The following is a 24,767-nucleotide window of genomic DNA, read 5'->3' as shown; positions in this document are numbered from 1 at the left end:
AAAGGCAAGCGCCTTCCCAGCAGCTGATGGCACAGTGTGACCAGCCATACCACTCCAGACCAGAAACTACACCGCAGGATTTAATGCCCTGAGCAAACATTTCTCACTGGAGTTTCGGATACTTTTGTTCTCTCTGTAATGTCTTTCCCAGACTGCTCATTCAGCTTGGTGGCTTCTCAATGTAGTGTCCCAGAGGAATTCTTCCTACCACTTTGTTTTTACTTCCCCAGCTTCTAATTCCATTAAACGCCTTCCTTGCTGGTGGCTGATGGAGGACAGTAAGCACGACAAGCCCTTCCCTTTGTGCCATCACTTATCATATGCCCACTGCTCTTCCTCTTTCTCACCCTCAAGAACACACAGTTCCTCCACATGGTGACAATGATTTCCAGCCCCTTGGTGAAGTCGGCTCTCTGATCCGCTCCAGGACTGCTCAAAGGTTGCCGCTTTGTACACGCACGCTGTATGGGTAACATCTTTAGACATTTCACTCAGCTGCCGTAACCTTCTCTCCCATTATTGGGCACCCTGATACCGTATTTGCTCTCATCTATAGCTGCGCAGCAGCGTGTTTTCAACAAGCTGGAAACGGTCTTTTCCTGTGGTGTTACCTCACAGCCTGCTCAGACAGAGCAGCAGTTCTTTCTTCTCCAAAGCAAGCTATTACTGTCTTTTGCACAGCACAGGGAGTTAGCGACACCAGCATAGTCCACAGCGAGTACCTAATTTCTTTCTGGTTCTGGCTAGCAAGGAGACACATGTTCTTCTACTTTACCGATTCCCCAGTAAAACACTTTCCTCATCACCTTAGTCAATTCAGCTTTTTAGTGTCCAATTGACCACAGCTTCCTTTAGACCAGTGCAACAAAAACGTTGAACTGCCAGTCTCCTCTGTACCGCTGTCTTAACACTGCTTTGGAGGATTTCTGAGATCAGCCAGAGATGCAAGCTGCTCAAACCCTGCCACGATCCTCCCTCAAGTGCCTTGCTCTTCCATGCGGCCTGGTGCAGGCTGCACATCTGCCTCGGTTCCCCAGGCCACGCTCCAGCCCTTTTCAACACACACAACCTCTGTTACTTGCCCATCCTCTAATACAGTAGTAGATGTCAGCAAAAATTTACAATTTTCCTAGCAGCTCAGTCTGCGTGGCGCTCTGATGAATCACTTCGAAATTATGTTCTCTCGCATTTCAAGGCACTCGTATGCTTTCTTCTTCCTCTTCCAGCACCTCTGAGGTAGTGCACTACCAAAAGGCAAGTCCCGGGCGGGCATGTGTGTCATGGTTTTAGCTGGGATAGAGTTGATTTTCTTCACTGCAGCTGGCCCAGCGCTGTGCTTTGGACTTAGTATGAAAACAATGTTGGTAACACAGCAATGGTTTAGCTGTTCCTGGGTAGGGCTCACACGAGTCAAGGACTTTTCCAGCCTCCCATGCTCTGCCGGGGGCACAAGCAGCCGGGAGGGGAGGGGGCACAGCCAAGAGAGCGGATTCACACTGGCCGAAGGGATATTCCATATCATGTCACGTCATGCCCAGTGTGTTACCTGGGAGGGGCTGGCCGGGGGGGGGAGGCAGCAATCCCAGCTGGGGGAGGGGCAGTGTTGGTCGGTGGGTGGTGAGCAGTTGTATCACTTGTGGTTTTGCCTTTTTTTCCCTTTTCATTATATTATCATTATTATTATCATAATCATTATTATCATTATTTTATTTTAATGATTAAACTGTTCTTATCTCAACCCACAAGTTTCGTTTGTTTTTCTTTTTATACTCTTCCAACTCTCTCCCCCATCCCACAGCGGTGGGGGGAGTGACTGAGCGGCTGCGTGCGTTTAGTTGCCAACTGGTTCTGATCCACAACAATATGCCAGATAGCCGGTCCTCTGCAGACTGAAGTCCAATATATGTAAAGAACCTCTCTTACACAGCTTTGGCTATTCACTCTTTGTCCTCTATTCTGAACCTTCAGTTAACAAAAAACATTCCAAAGGGAATTCAATACTATTATTTATTAGCGCTATGAAGATCAGAATGTCAGTTTTTAGAAAGGTCTGTATGGGTCAAAGAGCTTCTCAAATCATAGAATCACAGAATGCCCTGAGCTGGAAGGGACCCACAAGGACCATCGAGCCCAGCTCCTGTCCCTGCACAGGACACCCCAAATTCACACCGTGTCTCTGAGGGCCTTGGCCAAGCGCTGCTTGAATATCGCCAGGCTGGTGCCGCGATGCCTCCCTGGGGAGCCTGTGCCAGGGCCCCACCACCCTCTGGGGGAAGGGCCTTCTCCTAATGCCCAGCCTAACCCTCCCCTGGCACATCCCCCTGCCATTCCCTCGGGGCCTGGCGTTGGGCACCAGAGAGCAGAGACCAGCCCTGCCCCTCCTCCTGCCCTCGGGAGGGGGCTGCAGAGGCCATGAGGCTGCCCTCGGCCTCCTCTGCTCCAGCTGAACAACCCAAGGGACTCCAGCCGCTCCTCGTACGGTTTCCCCTCTAAACCCTTCCCCAGCCCCGCGGCCCCCTCGGGACACTCTCCAGTAGCTTTATACCCCCAATGTCCTGCGGCGCCCAACGCTGCCCACAGCGCTCGGGGTGAGGCCGCCCCAGTGCGGGGCAGAGCGGGACAATCCCCCCCCTCGCCCGGCTGCGATGCAGGGCTCGATGCCCCCCAGGGCACGGCTGGCCCTCGGGGCTGCCAGGGCACGCTGGGGGCTCGTGTTCAACTTGCCATCGGCCAGAGCCCCCCGGTCCCTCTGCTGAGCTGCTCCCCAGCCCCTCGCGCCCCAGGCGTCTGTACAGCCGGGGCTGCCGCGCCCCAGGGGCAAAACCCAGCACTTGCCCTTGTTAAACTCCACATGGTTGGCAATTGCCCAGCTCTCCAGCCTAGCCAGATCCCTCTGCAGGGCCTCTCTGCCCTCGGGAGCACCAACAGCTCCTCCCAGCTTTGTGTCATCAGCAAAGTTCATTAGTATTCCTTCCAGTCCCACATCCAAGTCATTAACAAAGAGATTAAAGGCTACCAGCCCCAAGATGGATCCCTGCGGAACCCCACTAGTGACCGGCCACCAGCCCGATGTACCCCCATTTACTATCACCCTTTGAGCCCGACCCGCAGCCAACTGCTCACCCACCGCACTACGTGTTTACCCAGCTGTGTGCTGGGCATCGTGTCCAGGAGGAGCCTGTGAGGGACAGTATCAAAAGCTTTACTGAAATCCAAAAAGATCACATCGACTGGCTTTCCTTGGTCAGCGAGGTGGGTGACCTTGTCGTAGAAGGAAATTAAGTTTGTTAAACAGGACTTTCGCCTCATGAGCCTGTGCTGGCTGGGAGCAATGACTGCCTTGTCTTTCAGGGGTTTTTCAGTAACTCCCAGAATAATGTTCTCCATAACTTTACCAGGCACAGAAGTGAGACTGACGGGCCTGTAGTCCCCTGGGTCATCCCTGAATGACCACTGTGTTTTTTCCTTGTCATCTTGATTACTTTTGTTGAGTAGCCTGAGCATCCCAGAATGCTGGGCTACTCTGGCTTTCTCTGGAAATACAGTATCCACATTTTAGTCTTTCCATTATCCAGAATTCAACATAACTTTTTGGCACTTTACTTGCTCCATACATATTACAGTTACTTAGGGAGCCACCTCTATAGCTTAAGCGGCTGCTGTGCATTACCCATAGCTGCCCAACATAGCCTTTCCTTTTGCATGTTGTAGAATGAGCTGCTCCGTTAAGAAAACACTGAGGAACCATTTCGCCAACACACTGGACTTCATTTGACAAGCCTTTGATTGGTCCAGGTCACTTCCCCAAACTGTTCAGCCAGGTTTTTCTAAGGACTGTTCCAACTACAGTGTGTTCATCTCCCACCCCTCCATCTGGGGAACAATTCACATCTCAGCTATATGGAATCTGTTCACTGAATGTGGGTGCAAGGTCTTCTTCCACCCAGGAGCCACCCTCCAAAGAATTATTTGTGCCCAAACAGAGAGTAAAATCTCCTTCACCAACGGCACCATCAGCTCCCTTTTGTTTCCCAGTTAGTGGTGAAATACCAATTCTAACTTGAAGGGAAGAGTTCCAGGCGGACCCTTCAGTGCTCACCCCAGCGCCCTGACACCTGTTCCACATGCACCTGAGCAGCTCCCCCCCAAGCACACCATGGGGTACTCACATCATTTTGACTCCTTCCCTGTCCGCATGATTGATCTCTGCCAACACTGCACTCATGTCAAGGTTCTTGGTCATTTCTTCTAAAGCGTTTTCAGGAATCATATCTATTTAAAAAAAAGTTAGACCTGAACAACTGCCATTCCTTTCCAGCCTAAGAAAAGCAATAAACCCCCCAGAGGATTTAGGCTGCTAATCTCCCATGTGACTCAGAGCAGGCAGGGCACCATACCCCTCCAGGCTCTGCAGTGACCAGAGCTGTTTCGCAAGGCCCTGGTCCCTGCCTGTTAAGAGCAGCATGACAGTGCCGATTTCCAGGATGCCAGCTGTACTGGCACTTAGTGAAGCTTTGCAGAATGTGAGATGTGGCACCCTGGGACTCCATACTCACGCTGATGTCCAACAATACAGTGGGCAGCCAGTAGCTTTAGTGATGGCACCTCAAACAACGCCTGATGAAAAAGGAGTTCCCGGGCAGTAGGACGCTTGCCAGGGTCCTGTTCTAGACACTTCTGAATGAACTCCTGAAAGACAAAACTTGCGTGAGACCATGTGCAATACCAACGCGTCTGCAGGGGCACTGTTCCCTCCTCACTCACCCTCTGCAAGGGGTCCTCCAGCAGCTGGATGGCACTGTTAATGGCCTCCTGGGGGACGTAAGACGACTCTCCGTTACCCTGTATTTCCAGAACCGCCATCTGCAAACACAAACCAGCGCATCAGACTTCACTGAGAATTACTGACTACATTGAACAGAGCCCAAGGAGACCACTGCCAAGCGTGAGATCATTACAGCCAAGTTGCGTGGTGCTATTTAAGGTCACAGTTTGTGGAAGCAGAGGGAGAACGACTGCCTCACTATGATAGCTTGTTTCTAGCACCCTAACAGGTTGCCACAGAGGCCTGAAAACTATGCCAGCATCACCTTAGACTGTATCTCATGATCCATTGGCCTGTACTTCTGCTTGATAATTCCCATCCTCTAATGAAGCAGTAACGGGACGACTGCCAGAATCTGACAGTGTCCCTCTCGGCTGTATGAATAGCTCTGTTTTACAGGCAGAAAAGCAAGCACACAACGCCATCCAGAACTGGCTCCAGCCAACACATGCACAAATTCCCAGCTAGGAAAGGCTGGCAAGAGATTCCAGAGAACGTCTTAAGATTCAACTCAAGTTTTCCTTCCTAAAAGTTGTGTGTTTCCACAGTTCTCTTCCCACTTCACTTACAGGATGCGCAGCATAGGTTCAGAATTCATGTTTGCTCTTTCTGACAATTCTTCCCAGAAAATACTCTTACGAACAACTCCCATTTCCTAGGCTTGAGCCCACTGATTGCAAGGACAGAGGAACCACTAAGCTGCTACGATCGGGTACGTCAGACTCGCAGCTGACTGCAACCAGCACCTGTATCAGGTGGGGACAGGCTGGCCCAGAAAGGTTATGGACTACATCTGTCCTCTCCAGATACCACAAGAACAGGTACTCCCCGGAAGGAGAGTTTTGTTCTCCATGTACATTAAGTAGAGTTTGTAGTAGTGACTGTTGTCACCAGCCAGTGGGTCAGACTTCAGAACTGGCCAAAACCCACAGAGAAATAAATCACACATTAGGAGTTTCAGAAAGAATATTACTGAGCTATTTGCTTCTTAGTAAGGTGTTTGGGGGAGCCCCAGCAGGGATCCCTCCAAGGCAAAGCGCATTTGGCTCAGAGAACAAAATACACTTATTTCCAAGCTAACCCACCCACAAACACATAACCCATAACGCACCCATAATCCACAGAGCCATCTTCTTCCCTCAAACTCATTCTCTCTGCCCCACAGCCAAAGTGTTCCACACTCACCTCCAGTGCACACATCCCGAAGGAGTAAATGTCCACAGCGGTGGTGACGTTGGCAACTTCTGTAACACAGAAATAACACTCTGTTATCAGGCCATCCCTGCCTTCAGCAGAACCACCTCTGCATCAGGCTATGATAATCCTGCAGCCTTCTCAGACTCTCTCTGTCAAAAGACAGAGGAGTTGGACATGTAAGCAGGCAAATAACTCAAAACTGTTAATGTGACATCTGTCATGAGCCTGTAGCTGAAAACAAGATACAGAACAGCTCGGAAGCATTAGTAAGGCCAACAAAACCAGGCTTGCAGCTGTAGCCACACCATACCTCCATATTCTGGGGCAAAGAAGTGCAGGTTCTTCTGCTCCTCACGACAGGTCTTCACATGGTTGTTAATTGTGTCCGGTGCCACTAAAAGAAAGTCATGAACGCTTAGGATACAGAAAACCATAGCCCATCCCTGGCTAGATCTTAGGGAATGCATGCAACTCCAAGGTCCTCTGGCGCCCAAAGGGGCAGCACAGTGGAGTTAAGTTGGTCCCTCATGAGTCCCTCATCTCAGTCCACCTGCCCTGATGTATTTCTCCATTGATCATGGCGGCAGATCAACTAACACAGCTTAGCATCACTCTCCAAGGGCAAACGTGGACACCACGGCTTCTGCCAAATGGGAAGACAAGCTGGGAAGGACTCCCTGTTGAAGTGCGAGTCCTGAAAGCACCTAACTAAAACCAGATCTATAGCGTGTGTCACAAACAGCTCAAGTGTAACAGAAGCCCTAGGAACAGCCAGCGATGCCAAGATCACTGCAATTAGTCATCACCTCAGGGCTCTAGGAGAGGGACAGACCTACAAGGCATCCGTTCCACATATCAGCAGGACACTGGTGCCAAAGTGCCTCAAGATAAGTGTCAAAGCTGCTGAATGAGGAGAGATGACCACCCTGACAGCAGATGCCTCCCAGCAGCCAGCACCTCTACAGCAGCAACCAAAAACTCAGAGCTACAGGGAGGGAATAACTCCCAGCCACAAGAACAGCAAGCAGAACACAAGCATGGACCCCCCATAAAAGATAAGCCTTTGGGACAGCCACCTCTATAAAGAATGCAAACAACTCTCCAAAACCAAGCAGCTGGCTCCACCAGGGAGAAACACTGAGTAGGCAGGGAGCAGAGTCACCACCCCATCTGATGCTCTACTTCCACCCTTGAACATGCCCAGTTCCAGTCTAAAACCCATCTCCCACTTTGTCAGCCTCCTGGACAATCACAATCGGTCCTGGTCTGTACTGCTACAACATGACTTACATGGGACATGCCAAACTCTTGGTTTTCTCCAGGTGTTCCTGGTCTAGGGCAGGACACATCAAAGAGGATTCCTAGTTGAATGAGACTGACTTAGTTCTCGGCCCCATCGGAGGGATGGTCTTTGGGCTCTAGTCAGACAAGAGGATCTTCCTTGATAACTCAGCTCAACCTTGCTGTGTGGCACACATCAAATCATATTATCTTATTCAAGCATTGGAAACAGAGCTTGCTCCAATGGCCAGCATCTACTTTCCCAACCAACCATTCATGAGTAGTTTACTGCTTTTTGTTCTTGTGCTGGATCCTTATCTTGGGAGTCCAGTACGATTACTGCCTTCCTAGTGTTTATCTCTTTACAGACACCAGCAGATCCTCTCAGCTTCACAGCACTAAGCAAAGTAAGCCACACACACTAGCCAAGTGGGTCAAATTCCTCCCTTGAACAGCTAGTAGACGCCAGATCCTCCTCAGCTCCCAAACGATGAGCTCTGCACTTTCGTGCAGCTTTGTATTTTGCACTACTGAGTTACCCCTGGAATTTGTCCAGTCCTCTGTCGTCTTCCTGTGCTTCTGGAGGACACCCTGACCTACCTCAACACCACACATTCCCCACGTTTCTATCAACAGCTTCAACATTGAAGAGATCAGTGCCTGAGGGACTCCAGACCCCTCCACAGTGGGGTCACCCTTTTTCAGCTTCTACCCTGTCACCAGCCAGTGCCTGACCCTGCATACAGGGCAAATCACTCAAGGTTTGTCCAGCACAACAGGTTCTCATACTGGGCCTTCTACAGATGTTCCCAGACAACCCCAGTGGAGAATTCCTGTTAACTTACTTTTGTTTACAGGCAGTATCTGCCTTAAGCAGCCCACTGCATAAGTCTGGTCTATAGGTGGCTACCAAGAGAGGAGGAGCTACGTCAGGTGTTCTCCAGCAGCTGTATTTTCTCCTTATTACTGCTCTTTCCTGATTTCTTTCTGTAGATGTTTTGGCCAAGGAAACAAGATGAGGTTTAACAGTACTGGCCCCTCCCCTCTCTAAGCAATTTATTCTTTTTTACTCAAAAGAACAATTCACCACTGTAAAATGGAATACTTTAATACTGTCAAATGATGTTCTGCCTTCTAAAAAAACGAACAAAAAACCCCAAACAAAACAACCCCCACACATGTGACTTTCAGAACTTCTGCTGGAGACTTGCCAGAACTAAAAACAGTTTCTCCTAAATCTATAGCATACCACTGGTGGGCACGAGGGGTTGAGATGAGGACAGCTACAGCCCTACGAAGGGCCAGAGTCTGATCGCATCCAGAAATGCAAGATTGCTGCAGATGCACAGCCACCTGAACACTCTGAAGTTTTTGATCAATTTTTTCCTCAGAGTGACCAATACCGCTGAGATTTTGGCATTTCTCTGAGGCGAGGCTATAACGCAATCATGGGATCTTGCTGATCCCAAAGGTGTTTGTTCTCTGTCCACAGAGTTTTTGCAGTTTTTGCAGAACAGGGTATTTAAGACTTCAGAAACCCTTCTGCTCTAAAATGTGTTGTGTTTTGGGGTTTTTTTAACAGAATACTGGGTGCCTTTGTGCAGCGTGCAGCATACATGAACTATCAAACAAGTGTTTGTGAACCCTGCTCAACTTAACATCTACTGCATGCATGACAGCCTCCATCTTCTGGGAACTAACTAGACAATCTGGGGATATAAAGTAAGACTTAAGTTTTCTCTTCATTCTGCCTTTCTTACAATCTATTGTAAGAGTAAATAGGAACCCAAAACTCATCTTCAGCTACACAGTTCTGTATAGTCAGAGGCCTGGCAACCACCACCAAGATCCTGCATGCAGCTGAGAGGCTGCCAGGGCAGCACTGCTGTCCGGCCAGGGCCAGACTCCTGGGGAAGAGCAGAAGCATCTAGGCCTGCCCTGAGAGAGGCACTGTGTCAGAAGTGACAGTGTTGCAGGAATTCAGCACGTGCCATCAGGTGTTGGCACAATGCCCTCGGGCAGGAGCTCTGGCACAGTACTACCCGGGACGACACTATCCTGCCAAACAAGGAGCAGAATCAGCCAAGTATAAAGTCATGTTTCAAATGATGTTTTCATTAGCTTAATTTTCCAATGTGTCTTTAAATACTGTAACTACCTCGCACTGGATGGCAAGGGCCAGGTCACTATCCAGCCATTCTGTCCTTTGCTCCTGGGCCCTGTTTTTAAACAGGGAAGAGGCAGTGATCAATCACAAAAAGCCATTATCAACACAAACTTTAGCCAGTGATGCAACATAGGCACTCCCACATCAGAAAGGCAAGTACAATGGAGCCCGCGCCCAACCTCTGCGCCTCATGAAGGACCTGATAACAAGCAGATCTGCATCCAGGTCCTAAGGACATTCTGCAGTGGCACCAGCACTTCTGGAAAGAGCTGGGCTCGCACTGTCTGTCGAAACTTCCAACTCAGACACACAGGAAGGCGGTTTTGAATTTGCTGTTGTAGGTCATCCAGGGACCTGTCCCCTCTGACATCCTGGTCCTTGTGCCTCTGAACTTGCACTGTCCCACTGGAATTCCTCGACGTGTTTTTCTGTCACTGTTGCAGAGGCTGGCTCTGCAGCTGGGTTTGATGAGCCACCCTTGGCAAGCCTTTTTCCTGTTCTTACAGTTTATATCACAGCTCACGTGCAACTTAACTGGAAGTCACATGCATAACCTTGCCCCGTTATTGCAAAGCTGAAGCAATGCAACAGTGGAGCAATGGCATAAGACTACCAGATTCTTCACTGTATGCCTTAGAGCTAAGCAGAGATGGCCTCGTCAGACACACATCTGTTCCATTCATCGCTGTGGTAGCAACAGCCTGCTGCTGAAGTTAGCTCCGAAAAATGCACTGCAAGCACATTAAACAAGGCAGACAAAAGCGCTGTTATGCCTCGAGACAGTATTTTAGAAGCTGGGACAAGAAGCTTTGGTTTTGGCCTGGTCTAGTCACTACTGTAGGTCCACCACCTTGGCGTGCAAGCCACTTAACACAGACAGAGGCTTGAGAGGAGCTTCACCCAAGTGTACACTTTAAAACAAACTCTTAGCTGTACAAGACAGAATACACACTTTAAGGTACCTCTGACAAAAGCTCTTCTGACTGATTCATACATGGTTGCTACCTGTCGTCCACTACTGTATCTAGTGATGACTCTTAATTCTGTGAATGATCAGATCCATGAAGGCTAAGGACAGTTACGTTAAGCAAGACAAACAACGAACGTCAAAAAGGAAAGCCAGATCACTAATATTAACAACGAACATGCCTTTCTCAGCCACAGAGAAGACGACAGCAAGGGGCAGACCACAAGACATAGCACCACATAACTAATCAGTCTGGTAGGGAATTAGCAAAGCAAAGATGAACTTTATAAAAGGATTCAGCCACTTAGGGTGCCTGTGCAGGGCAGGTGTCAGGAAGGGATGTGAAGTACAGTTGAAGGCAGGACAAGCACTTTGCCTTGCGCAAGCTGAACTCAATCTGACAACAAAATCATAAAGAGAAATGATCAGCATTATTACAGGAACATGCAGGTCTTGCCAGACTTCTTAAACCCTCAAGGACATACTAGAGCAAAGAGCTCACCAGGGTAAACAGGCACCTCATCAGAGGGCCAACCCATCATTAGGAGTGTCAGCCAGGAAGGCACTTGGTGGTATTACTTCCCAGTTGTCACCAGTGACAGGTTTTAGTAGAGATGTGCAATCACGTAGCAACTTACCCTTTTAAACGCTACCTGCTGCAAAAGACATTTTCCTCTTGTCCGGTGTCGAATTCACACCCACCTTTGTTATGCATTCAACACTCCTCCTTGCAAGTAGGAAAGATAATCTGCCCAACAGTCCTTCCTTCCCTCCTGAAGTAGCCACTGAACCACTTAGTCTCTAGCAAATGCCTAAGCACTCTCTGAAGCAAGAGTGTATTACTCCACTCTTCTAGCAAAGTGCTCAAGTACACTGTACTCCAGATTCCAGCAGGCTTAGAAAGCAGAGGAAAACAAGATGACACAGCAAGAAGGATCAGCAACTAACCTTTAAAATTAGTCCCAGGGTTGCTATGCAATCCAGCAACAGGGGACAATTAACCACCTTACCTATGCTGCACTGTACCAGCACCACAGGGACCCAAAAATAATCAGCTGAATGCAAGACCATCTGTTTGCAACTATAAAGAGATGGCCAGAGTGCCAGGATAGGTATGAGACCACATTATTATCCCCTGCACTCATATGGTCAAGACATTTTCACTACTGCAAAAGAATATAAGACTGCACAAACCCAAGACATTTCACAGTTCATTTGCACACTAAGATGACAACTGCATTTTTATTAGGGCAGGCACAGCCTAGAAAATAAACAACTAGGAAGCTATTGGAAACAAAAAGAAGCATACAGCCATTAAACACTGAGTCAAACAGGAAAAGCACTGGCAGATTTAAGTTGCTCACAGAATACAAGCATCCTACAGTCCTGCAGATCTATATCAGGGATTGTAAACAGTGTTTGCAAAGTTATTTGCAACACTGAATCACCAGAAGCAAGAGGATTGTATTATTTTTAACAGTTGTATATCTAATGAGATGAAGGGGCAAAGAGGTTCAGTGTATGTAAAGTTCACTACATGCAGCTACCAGTGCCAAGTAACAGCCCCCCAGCTGCTTACCTCTACATTCATTCTCACACATCCATTGACATTGCTTCTCAGTAGTATAACTCATCTCTGCTTAAAACATTGCCCATGTTTTTCTTCAAAGAAATTACTACTGAAGCAGAGCCAGGGGTACTTGCAAACAGAAAGCTGATATAATACAAAACTTCATGTAATTCGGGAGAGGTATCGTTCTCTACACAAATTAATACAGAATCATAAAATCATGGGATGGTTCAGGTTGGAAGGGACCTCTGGAGGTCACCTTAGAATCATTAAGGTTGGAAGAGACCTCCAGGATCATCAAGTCCAGCCCCCCTGTTCAAGCAGGGACACCCAGAGCCTGTTGCCCAGGACCATGTCCACACAGATTCTGAATAGCTCCAAGGATGGAGACCCCACCGCCTCCCCGGGCAGCCTGTGCCCGTGTCAGCCTCACGCCGAGGAGTGTGTCCCGGTGTCCGGAGGGACCCTCCCGTGGCCCGGTTTGTGCCCGTGGCCTCTGGTGCTGGCACTGGGCACCACTGGGAGAGCCTGGCTCTGTCCCCTTGACACGGGTTCGATCCCCCTGAGCCCTCCCTGCGCCAGGCTGAGCAGCCCCAGCTCCCTCAGCCTCTCCCCACAGCACAGATGCTCCAGTCCCTCCCCATCGTGGTGGCCCCTCGCTGGGCTCTCCCCAGCCTGTCCATGTCCCTCCTGTACTGGGGAGCCCAGCACTCCCAGTATGGCCTCACCAGTGCTGAGCAGAGAAGGGTCACCCCCCTCCATCTGCTGGCAATATTTTGCCTAACACAGCCCAGGATAACATTAGCCTTCGTGGCACGGGCACGTTGCTGGCTCATGTAAATATGAAGGCATACAAATGAATGATGGGAAGGAACGTCATAGTGCTGCGTCAGTTTTCTTGTGAAACGGTGAATGATATTTTTATGTTTAAGTAAAAAAGCATTCAGAGTTTTAAACTGACGTGTTTGACCACGTCCATTACGTGGAGGTGGAAAGCGAGAATAGACAAAGCAGGAAATGCAAGACTCTAGATACAAGAACAGATAAAGAGGACCTGTAAGATCAGTACTTGACAATCCTGGCTGCATGCAGGCTCTTAAGCAGGAACTTGGGAATTTATTAGCACTTGATCTGGAACAGTTCATGATACAAACAACTTCATTCCAAACAAAGCGTGTAGGCAGATTTGAAATCTGCACACAAAACCAAGTTCCGAGTTCTCGACCAGAGGAACAAACGCCCTACGGACCGGGCAAGCCCCTGCTTGCATCATCCGACTGCAACACAGAATTTATATCAAAAAGATGAAGGGGCAGCAGGACTGACATTCTTGCTCAGTTCTTTCACAACTGAAATGGCAGGGCACTAATTAACTGCAGTAGCCTCACACCACAGTGCAAGAATTACATACAATCAGAAAAAAAGGAAAAGACATACAGTGAAATTCTATGGACTAAGCTACTCTGGGGGAATCTTTTACTCCCAGAAGACAGACGTACACTGAAAAACAAAGTTCTCAGAAACATGACTGTGGAAGTTATTTTACATTTTAAGCAGCTCTGCTTAACAGAAATTTGGACTGAAGCAGTATAAATGCATACTTAATTATAATGCAAATTAGGGTCCACAAGTTTGAGTATTTCAAGTTTAACTTCCCTGAATTTCAGACTTCACATCTCTGATTACCAGTGTTTCACAACATGCTGAAGTGAAGCTGCGCAAATGACCTTGATAGACTTAATAAACAGAAAAGCTCACCCCCTGGAAGCAGAAGCTAGAGTGAAAACACTACTTGGCCCACATGCCTCAAGGCCTAAATCACAGAATTATCTAGGTTGGAAGGGACCTCCTGAGAATACAGCTCAACTCCCCTGCTGAGGCAGGGTCAGCTAGAACAGGTCGCCTAGGACAGTGTGCGGTTTGGTTTTGAGTATCCCCAGGGAAAAAGATCCCTCAATCTCTCCAGACAGCCTGCCCCAAGGTTTGACTACCCTCACAGTAAGAGAAAAGGGTATTCTTGTGTTCAATAGAACTTAATGTATTTCAATTTGTGCCCATCGCCTCTTGTCCTGACAGCAGGCACTACAGAGAAGAGGCTGGCTCCCTCCTCTTCATTCTCTCCCATCAGGTATTTACACATATTGAAACAATCCGCCTGAGCCTTCTCCTCTCCAGGCCAGTTTCAGCTCTCGCAGCCTCTCCTCATATGGACAGATGCTCCGGTCGCTTAATTGTCTTCATGGCCCTGTGCAGGACTCGCTCCAGTAAGTCCATATCTTTCCTGTACTGTGAGCTCAGACCTAGACACAGCACTCCAGACGCTGCATCATCAGTGCTAAAGGGAGAAGAAGGATCACCTCCCTCAGTCTGCCAGCAATGCTCTTCCCAACACAGCCTAAGATGCTGTAGGCCACCATTGTTGTCAGGGTGCGTTGCTGGCTCACGGTCAGCTTGCTGCCTCCAGCAACCCAAGGTCCTGATGTGCAGAGCTGGTTGCCAGAAGGTTAGTCCCCAATAAATGCTGGTACGTGGGGTTATTCCTGCCCAGCTGCAGCATTTCACATTTCCCCTTGCTGAACCAAGAGACTCCTCTCTACTTAAATTTCCAGCCAGTCCAAGCCCCTCTGAACGGCAGCACACCCATCTGGGGTACCACCCCTCCTCCCAGTTTTGTATCATCTGTGAACTTGCTGAGGGTACACGCTGTCCATCATCCATATCATTGATGATGTTAAACAGCACGAGCCCCAGTGTTTACCCTGGGTATACCACTAGTGATGTGCCTCCAACTAGACTTTGTCAAGCTGATCACAACCCTCTGCGCCTGGATGTTTAGCTGGTTTTCAATCCACTGCACTGTTCGTTTATTTAACCCAAACTCTGTCCCCTCATCCATGAAGTCAAGGTAAACAACACCCATTGCTGTCCCCTGTCTACCAAGCCAGTCACCTCATTGCAGAGGGCTGTCAAGTTTAAGAACAATTTCCCCTTCATAAATCCACTCTGACTCCTGATCAGTCTTGTCTGTCTTGTGTTTGGAAATAGTTTTCAGGATTAGTCGCTCCATCAATTTCCCAGGGACTGAGGTGAGGCTGACCAGCCTGTGATTCCCCAGATCTCCCTTCCTGAAGATAGGAATGACATTTGCTCTCTTTCAGTCTTCAAGAACATCTCCCATTCTCCAGGACTTTTCAAAGATAACCAATAGTGGCCTTAGAATGGCATGAGCCAGCTCCCTCAGCACTTGTGGGTACATCCCATCAGGCCCCATGGACCTAGGTATGTCCAATCCCTTTTTAAGTGTTTCCTAACCTGACCTTCCTCCACCAAGGAAAAGTCTTAACTGCTCTAGACTTTCCCCCTGGTCTCAGGGGCCCGGGACTCCTGAAGGCCAGCCTTAGCAGAAAACACTGAAGCAAAGGCAGCAGTGAACACCTTGGCCTTTTTTGTGTCCCTTGTCACCAAGGCCCCCACCCTAATTAACAGAGGGCCAACATTTTCCTTAGCCTTCCCGTTGCTGTTTACTTGTAGAATTCTTGCTTGCTGCCCTTCACATCCCTTGCCAGATTCAACCCCGGATGGGCTTGGCTTTCCTAACCCATGCTCACATGACTGGACAGCATCTCTATACTCCTCCTGTGTCAACTGCCTCTGCTTCTACAGAAAAATTTTCACATAAAATTCCAAATAAAACTCTTCAGCAATGAGGGAGAATGCTAAGCATTTCATCCTGGATGCTAAGTTTTTATTCAAGTGATCTTTCAAGAACTGGCATGAAGGAGCCTTCTAAAATGCTAATGTTCCATATGCCGTCAATCAAAAGACCCCAAAAGGAGGAAAGATACTCAACTGCTGTACTAATACGAAAATGGTAAGTGAAGACCTGGCTGACTATAAGACATGTCCCCTGATACAGCCTGGAAATCCACATAAAGGCAGAGAAAAAACACAATCCAGCAGAACTGAAGCAGCAGGCACCTTCGATGCAACACAAAAAGAATAAATTTGACCACAGAAAGGGAAAGTTCTCATAACCTGGAGCACTGAACTGGTAAATCAAAGCCTTTTTAGAAGAACCTTTTTAATTGAAAATGACAACCAATCTAGTAGATAGTTGTTTTCTGGTATTTTCATAAATGAGATGACCCACAGGAGCACGAAGAAGGTGTACTGAGCAAGGAAGGCAAGCACATGAAGCAAGAGCAAGCTTTTAAACCTTCTGCAAAATAAAAACGAGAGTTTATTACCATCATGGCATAGCGGGAGGTAAACCTGTTAAGTATGGATTCCACTTTGTGACTTTGCAACAAAGCCACCAAAAGGCACCAATTCTTACCACTAAACCTGACTATTTTAAAAAAATAAATAAATGAAAGCCAACACCCTCCCCTCAAATGTACACACTAAATCATAACATGCACACACACATTCAGCCAGGTGCTAGCTGCAGTTTCAAAAACTAACTACAGCAATTAGAAGCCCACTGATTGTCATTTACCTACAACTGCTCCTCCTGCCTTGAGGTGTGTGCTTCTCTACAAAAAATCAAGGCAGGTGCCTGGTAACCATTTTTCCCACTCTAATAATCATAACAGCAGCCAGATGATGAGATGCCGGTGAATATATTAAAATTAGAAATTAACCTCATGCTATTCCACCCAGTTTGTTCAACAGAGTTTCTCAAGAACAACCCAAATGTGAAGAATCTTCACTTTATGAGAGGCTTTTACACCACTTGGAGTCTTGAAGACAACACAGGCCAAGGTGGGACAAAGCCTTTAAAAATAAAATTAAAAAAAAAAAAAAACCACAACACGAACACACCACCCAACAAAACCCTGCATACCACCTCGGACTTTCTGAGCATTCTGGGCAAAGAGAGTTCCCCTCAAAACTATTCATCTGCCAGATCTCATTCCCAGCAGCACCTGTAGTCAGAGACAAACCTGTTCCTCTGCTTCTGAGAGTTTGCCTTAGTTTTGTTAAGTTTCTAAGCAACTGCAAATGTGTGGCTTGGTAGAGGACGTGCTCAACTCTACACATAATAAGACTGTACGGCTAGAAGCTAAACAACATAAATTCATGTTAAATCTTCCTAAATTAATGGGTGAAAAGTTTTTCCATTTTTATGATAGATTTTTCTATGTCTGCTGATTTCAAATGTCCATTATTTTTTCTCTAAACCACATTTGCCTTAGTTAAAAATAAAAAAAAGCCAGATCCAAGATATCCCGGTCACCCCTTTTATTTCTACATCACCTACTAGGTGTCTCAGGTGTCTGTTAAGGATTTGAAAAACAGTGTAACAAGTCTTTAAACATAAGGTAACAAAATCCAGAAGAGTGAAGTAATGACTAAAATAAGATTAATTATGAACTCATGTCACTCACAACCTTATTAGCTCAACGCTCAAGCAAAAACGGGAGCCTTACATCCTGCATTTAGTGTTTTCAAACCCAAATCACTGTTCAAGATCTAAGGACTAAACAATTTCCAGCTCTCATATGAACAGAACAGCACTGTTGTGTCAATATGTAAAAACAAGTTCTCAAGAAACCAGCCAAGAAAGCTCAGTATTTCAAGGCCATCTGATGCTGTTTCAGCACAAGTGAGATACCACAGCATCTCCTTAAGCCTGAAGACCACTGGCAGAGGCCTTTTTCCTGCCTTGCTAGAACGAGGGCCTTTTGTTCTGCTTGCAGCGGTGACTTGATTTCTGATAAATGGCTTGCTAGTCTTAAACCTTGTTACCATTAGCATGATTGAAGCCATGCTGAAGCCTGGGCTCAGTCACGTTCCCACTCTGCGGGATTGTTCCTGGACCATCTATCTGCTGCCAGCGTGCCACCTCGCCTCTTCCAGCCCGCAAAGGCAGCCTGCAGCACGTCACTGCCACAGCCTGACTTGCCCAGCTTGCAGAACTCTGGTAAACAAGCCATCCCCAAGGAAATCTGCCCACTTGATGCCACAAGCCCTGACTACATCAACTTCCCCCTCAGCTGTGTAAGATCCCAGATTTAGCTTTTTGAGAGCGCCTCTGCTCTGCTCGCGATGCAGCACAGCATGCCACATCATCTTCCTGCAAACACTGTTAACGCATAGAGCCCATTTGGACAGGCCCTTCCCTTTCCACCACTTCCAGCTGACAGTTGGTAGGTTCCCAACTCAGTAGAAACAAACTCTAACCTTCAAGAACAACCCTGACGGCAAAAAATAAAATGAATAGTTATTTTAAATGTAAACACAGCGTGCTATTTAGTAGGGTTACACACTGCAGCACTCAAATCCTTTTCTAGCCCCCACCAGCCCAACTCCCTCGTCATATGCACAAGTCTCCCCCAAAAACAGAGCTTTGTCTGGGGAAACAGAAGTAGTAAACCTTAATTCACAATTAGGGACTTGTTTGGGTGGGATGTCTCTCTGGCCATCAGGAGCCAGACACATTCACCGAAACATTCATCTTAAAAACAAAACGACTAAGGAGTTAAAGCTACAAGCAAGCAATCTGATAGTCAAGCACAAAGCAAAGGCTAGTCCAGGTCTGGTGTCCAGCCAAGTCTAGCAGAGCAGTAGCAGGAAAGAGCCTAATATATATGGAAAGTTCAGCTGGGAAGAGCTGAGAACGATGCATCCGCTTGGCTTGACATGCGGGAGCTGGCATGCACTAGGGTCCGTGGAGTAGCACGCTCTAAGAACAAGGAGAGGAAGAGAACTAACAACCAGGAGACTTCACAAAGGGCAGTGCTCCCTCTCTATAAGGCTTTGGCTGGGAGCGCAAGGAACGGTTTGCATCCCAGCACTGAACACAAGGTCTCAAAGTAGGATGCACCTAAGCCAAACAGTTTTATATACCAGCCTTATAGCAAGGGAACCCTGTATAAATAAAGTGTGTATGTTTGTGTGTGTTACAAATATAGATATACACACACACATATATATAAATATATATACACACACACAAATAAAATCATGTACATTACATATACAGTGGCAGTCACATCACAGGAGCGGAGAAGTTTGCTCACCATTAGCAAATATCCTATGAAAGACTGTTGGTAACAGAGCAGCCCGTAAGCGGGAAGTAAAACAAGATAGAAGTCAATGAGTTGATGAAATAGCAAGCACTTAACATCGATAGAGACAGCTAGGTCAGAATCATGGCAGAACATAGACAAGACTGAGAATCTGGCCTGCCTCCAGTCACCTTTTAAAACAAAATAAATTTACATAAGGAACGTTAGTGTTTCTAATTGAGAATCACACTGGGCAAGGGAGACAAGACACCCCTGACCAAACAGAATTAGTAGATTACGGCCAACTCTGAGGCTAAGAAGCTGGAAATCCTGTTCTGTCTGTGAGTGCCCTACAGTCCCTTAGCAACCCCTTCAGCAGACAACTACCTTTCTCTACATCCCAGCACCCTTTCCTAGGCGTGGATCTTGGCAACAGAGCCCATACTTACATACCTGGCCACATCATTTAATAGCAGAGTTAATGCCAAGTAAGACTCAGTCTCCTGGCGCTTTGGCCTGGAACTGAAAAGAGACTCTGGACAGCCTGCAGTTAAATATATAATGAATCCTAGAGGTCAGATATGTTGAAGACAGGAAAGTATATGCATCAGCCGAGTGCCTGGAGGCACTATTGGGAAATATACTAGCACAACACTAAGCTTCCTCCTATGTTCTACTGGAAGTCTCACTCAGCACCACATTAATACATGACCTTGTCTCAGGGGCACAAGACGACATCCAGGACACTCCAGTTTGAAGCCTCAGTTCTGTTGGGGCACTCCAAGCGCTGCCCAGAAGGATTTTTAATTCAAAACCATCACCTCTTTCCACCTGCAGCTGGTTCTTACACTCCCAATGAGAACTGCAAGAAACATCTCCCAACACTGCTTAACACAAGCAAGCAGCATCATCAAACCCCCTGTTCTCCTTCGTGCTCGGAGTACCTTCAACGTGCCACAGTAAAACATCTCACAACACGCTCCCTTCGCAGGCCCACTTGTTAGACAATACCGATATGCACAAATGCAACATAGCGTTGCATTTGGATCCTGTGGAAGAGTACACAGAAAACAACTTGGACCTCTCAAGGAATGTTTTCATCTGACCACAACTCTAGAAATCAGCTGGAACGTTCCAGTCTCTGGGAACACTAGCAGCAAGTTTAAGAACTGTAGGTGTCTTTCCTATCCTCATAACAAGTTCTCCAAAGCATTTGATACTTTTCTTCCTTAAGTCTATTAACCCTGCACTTTATGGCACTAAAAAAGTTGGTAAATTAATAGATTACAGGTGGCTTTTGCATTTTTGCAGTACAAGAAATCCGCCCTCCTTCCCACTCCCTTTTTCTTCCACAGATGACCCCCAGTATATAAATATTTCATCCCTCTTCTCAAAATTCAATGCAATAGTAACAGCAACACCCTACTACTAAATTAATCTATTTTCTTCCTGCAGTGCACAGGTGGCTCTAGGAAAAAATAAAAGGACAAAAAACCCTGATCCAGAATTACACACAGAACAAGAAAAACAGCAGTCAGTCCTGCTAGCGCATGGGCTTCTGCAGTCTGAAGTAGCAGCAAGAAGCGACAGGCGAAAGGGCTGTTCCCACACCCAAACAGGTGTTACAGGAGCAAGTACCAGCCATTTCCAATGCAGCGCAAGTCACAGGCACTACTCTTCTAGTACTTCCTCACCTAGCAGACAGAAGGATGTTTTGCAGAACCCACTAGCAGCTTCCCTTCCCCAGATTTTTGCCCCACATTCAGCAAGTATTCTCTTTTGCTTAAAGGGAAGTGGAGCTTTCAGGAGCATAGCCCAGAATGGTGCCAGGGACAAAGACAGCATCAAACAGAGATCATAGTGCGCTGAATCATTGTTCCCCTTAAATCCATGAGAATTACTGCCCCACTTCTTTTAAGTAAACACAGGAAAGTTTTCAGTTCTTACAGCTGGCTGGTATCTAAGTACATGAAGCAATAAACATGGGCCTAACATTGTCAGTGACACCAAAGCAACTATCGGTCTAGAGCCTGAACATGAAAATAGCCTGTCTGACTACTGCACAGTCAGCAGTACTAGAGAATCTCAAGCTCAAATACATCCAGCAGTTCTGATGACACAGTTTTGGCTTTCTTAGTTGGGTGAGCACTACAAGAATAAGAATACGTTCTGCAATACTGGCAACTTTAATTCCAGCTGTGCTGGAGCCATAGCTTTCACATCTGGAGGATTCCTCTTATGACCACAAGTCCACTCATGCTCACTTCCTTTTTTATTTAAGAAAGGACCACAATCTCCCAGAAAAATCACATCACTTGTGAACACAACATGAGCAAGGCAGCCTACAGCTGTGGAGCAGAAGAAAGTTTGCTCAGGAGCAACTGCAATTAAGCACTGCTCCCGCACAGTCACACTGCCAGCACGTGTCCTCTTCAGGACTACCAAGGAATCTTGCTGAGGATACAGTTGTTATAGCACTCAGACACCTGCTACTCTTTGAAAGAGCACATCAGTCTAATTGCCTCTGTCCATCCCACCGTGCCTAACAGAAGCAGAGCTCTATGGAGTTGGAGGGAGCAGGCAAAGGTGTAACTGTTGAGGCAACTGTTTGTGACCCACACTCAGAGAGCCACCTTTCTTGTAGACAGCCTCTGAATGCTCTTGAGAATGTCATGTCTGCTGATAGGCAGAACCTCCCTCTAGTAAAAAGCCACGGCTCTAGATACCAACCTCAAGTGGTTTGTTTTTACAAAGTGCCAGCCACCAATCAGAAAGATTGCAGCTGTATAATGCTTCTAAACTAAACTAGAAAGAGAAGGATCTCTTAGGTACTCAAGTCGACAGTACACTTCCCATAAGTGGCCTGAAATGAATGCCAGGGAGTCAGTTGCATTTGCCAGCGTACAGGTATCTGAGGTACACAACTCTTGAAAATTCCTCCCACCTGGTGAAAGTCAGGGAAAGGTAATAAAGTGAACCCCGTGATGTCACCACCCTGTATGAAGAGTTTACAGGCAGATAGAGAACTGAGTTTTCCCTCTGCCATGACCCAGTCTCCCTGGCTACAAGCAGGTATCAGGTTTGTTACAGAGAACAGAGACCCCAATTCTGGAACAGAGACAATACGAGAGTTCTTTGATGGAGAGAAAAGCCACAGAGGTCTGCAGTTTATTAAGAGAGGCTATTTTTAGATGCCAGGCAAAGCAGAGCATTCTTTCCTGTACACTGTCAACATCAAGCCAAGAATTCACACAGACAAAAGCCTATAGGATGGCAAGTACACACTCCTAAGGTTGGAGAATACTTGCAGAAGTTGGGCAACAGATAGCAAAGCTGTCACTTGAAAGGGTATGTCAAGGTACAATATAATGCATCCTGACTGCAGACAGATTTTGAGACACAGGAATAGCAAAGGTGAAGAACAACAGAGTATGTAAGGATGCACTGCACCGCCACCGCACTGCTTGCTTATGAAATAAAACATTTCAGAACAGATGGCTGCCTGAACAGGGCATGTCTTTGCCAAAGAGGCCCAAGACAAGCTATCGCCTTGAAGTGCAGGCCAAAGTTAGTGATGCTAGACGGGGGTGCCAAGACAAGCAGTTTGCTGCAGCCAGAGCCTATAACCTTGATTATAAGTGTTGGTTGCTATAAGAAGCACTCGTAGGCTCAGTGGACACAGCTCTCAAAGCTTCTCAACACTAGGAAGAGAAGTCTGTGTGTACTAACATGCAAAAGACTGCAAAGCAGATGAATTCAAGGATACCATGCATACAAAACTTGAAAGTTTCAGCACCATTTCTCAGGACAGTCCCTTGAGATCAAAAACTGAGGAAGAGACTAACAAGGGAAACAGTATCCAGCATCAGCCCTTCCTGTGCCTGCAGGTGGTTCAAACAAGAGTGACTTCACTACCAGTATCAGGCCCACTGATGTGGAGATGGAGGAACAGGGGTCAATACATGCCTATCATTCCAGATAACCATGAAAGGATTAGATGCTGCCTTCTGTTTGAGCAGTTTGTCTCATAGGCAATGGTGACCTCCAACAAGCCTTACCTGACCCAATTTTGATCAGTCCGTTGTGCTGAATGAAGATGGTGTCACAGGTCAGGTTACCATGGATGATTGGGGGATCACAGGAGTGGAGGTAGCTAGAGATTCAGAACAGAGCACTGGTCAGGAGGCTGTCGAGGCTGAGGCCAGGAATCCCTGCCTTCATCCCTTCCCTGCCTCAAGCAACATCAGAGAGAACAGGAGAGCAAAGGGCACATGCCAGGAATTTACAATAGCAGGGAGGTACAATTAAGTGACTGTACATCAGCCTCTAGGCTAGGAGAGAATAATGAAAATTAAGCAATTGTCTCTAACAACCTCCAGAACCTCCAAAACACAGGGGGGAAAAGAAAGCTTATCTTATCTGTTCCCAAGAAACCCAAGGTACCAGGGGTAAAGAAACTCTCTTCCATCCCAATACTGCTACTTGGGTGCCAAAAGGGTTTCAATTTTATACCAGAAATATCAGAGCCTTATTCTGGCCCTACTCACAGGGCTTCAAAAAGGCACTCAGCACTGTACAAACATGATTGGTCATGTTTTCCAGCAGGCACAAATAAAGCTTTTCAGTGCTGGGGTCCCAGGTACATTTGAGGCTACCTACTTTTGCACCTTGCTCTGCTTGGTTTGACGTTAGCAGCCAGCACAAAAAAGGACTGTCAGCTCCCAAAAGCTTATTAGAACCCCACTTTTTCATCAACAGCTATATTTAGCCAAATGGCAACAGCATTTTCTCTCTGGAGTGGCAGTCTTGCTCTGACATCTGGATTATTGTTTTTCCAAGGATGGCTGCAGAAAATCTGCATCATCAAGAAATGTATAGGTCCACATACATTTCTAACAATATCACACCACAATAATTATGAACCTACATTAATAATTATGCACGCTACAAGGGCTGCAGCCTGCCAAGACTAAGAAAATTATCCTCACTCCTTTCACGTGGAATTTGATTTCTTTGAGACTTTTTTGCAACATCATCTTGGCCATGGTTAGATCCAGGTTATAAAGTTGGATGCTCTTGAGAAGTTCCTGATGCTCAACTCCCACACTCACTATCATGTCAGTCGCAACTGTTGGGATCTAAAACCTACATTGCACCTGTTTCTCTGTTTTAGAGGCTTCAATATTGTCTAACTGAAGACCCTGGAATAGTTATAGGAAGTGCAGCTGGCACTCTGCAGACCATGACTGGGACAAGAATCAGGCTGGGTGACTGAAAGTGCTCTGCAGGATCCATTCCATGAAGCTTGCTAACGTTTGGCAACATGTGTGTTTACAGCTTTTAATATTCTAGCACAAGAGAGGTTACACCGCAGCAGATGGCTAGACCACAAGATCAGTAACTCACATACCTGAGAGCAGAGAGGATCTGGGTACACCATCGCTTCCAGGCCTACAGACACAGGAGCAAAAAGGATAGAAATCATTCAAGGAAGAGGAAATAATCCATAGTTCTGTGGTTTATAGCCCCATTCATATGCTTCATTCTGTGGCTTTTACCCAGTACAGGTGTGCAGGAAGTAAGAACTTAGAGGATCAATACTCTCATGCTCCGTTTAGTTTCTACATATTTGTATGTGTCAAGAAACAGACCTCCCCTCCTAACTCCTCTCATGCCCAGATGTCTTCCCTCTTTCCCGTATGCACACATGGAAGGGGACGTGCCTATCACACCATACATATGAAGCT

The 24,767-nt window shown here is 46.9% G+C and overlaps 1 protein-coding gene across 3 annotated transcripts in view; it reads right to left on the bottom strand.

Moving 5' to 3' along the window:
- NRBP1 (nuclear receptor binding protein 1) overlaps nucleotides 1-24,767 on the bottom strand; it is a 45,260-nt gene that overhangs the window by 2,579 nt on the left and 17,914 nt on the right. For all 3 annotated transcript variants that reach the window (XM_064448491.1, XM_064448490.1, XM_064448492.1), the window contains 7 exons: nucleotides 24,431-24,471; nucleotides 23,079-23,173; nucleotides 6,333-6,416; nucleotides 6,011-6,069; nucleotides 4,765-4,863; nucleotides 4,557-4,689; nucleotides 4,170-4,272 (listed from right to left, as the gene is read on the bottom strand). In XM_064448491.1, the coding sequence (XP_064304561.1) occupies nucleotides 4,170-4,272; nucleotides 4,557-4,689; nucleotides 4,765-4,863; nucleotides 6,011-6,069; nucleotides 6,333-6,416; nucleotides 23,079-23,173; nucleotides 24,431-24,471 (614 nt within the window). The remainder of the gene's footprint in view (nucleotides 1-4,169; nucleotides 4,273-4,556; nucleotides 4,690-4,764; nucleotides 4,864-6,010; nucleotides 6,070-6,332; nucleotides 6,417-23,078; nucleotides 23,174-24,430; nucleotides 24,472-24,767) is intronic.

This window comes from Phalacrocorax carbo, chromosome 3 (genome assembly GCF_963921805.1).
Source record: "Phalacrocorax carbo chromosome 3, bPhaCar2.1, whole genome shotgun sequence".
Lineage (NCBI taxonomy): Eukaryota > Metazoa > Chordata > Aves > Suliformes > Phalacrocoracidae > Phalacrocorax > Phalacrocorax carbo.
This window is presented reverse-complemented; position numbering and strand designations above follow the sequence as displayed.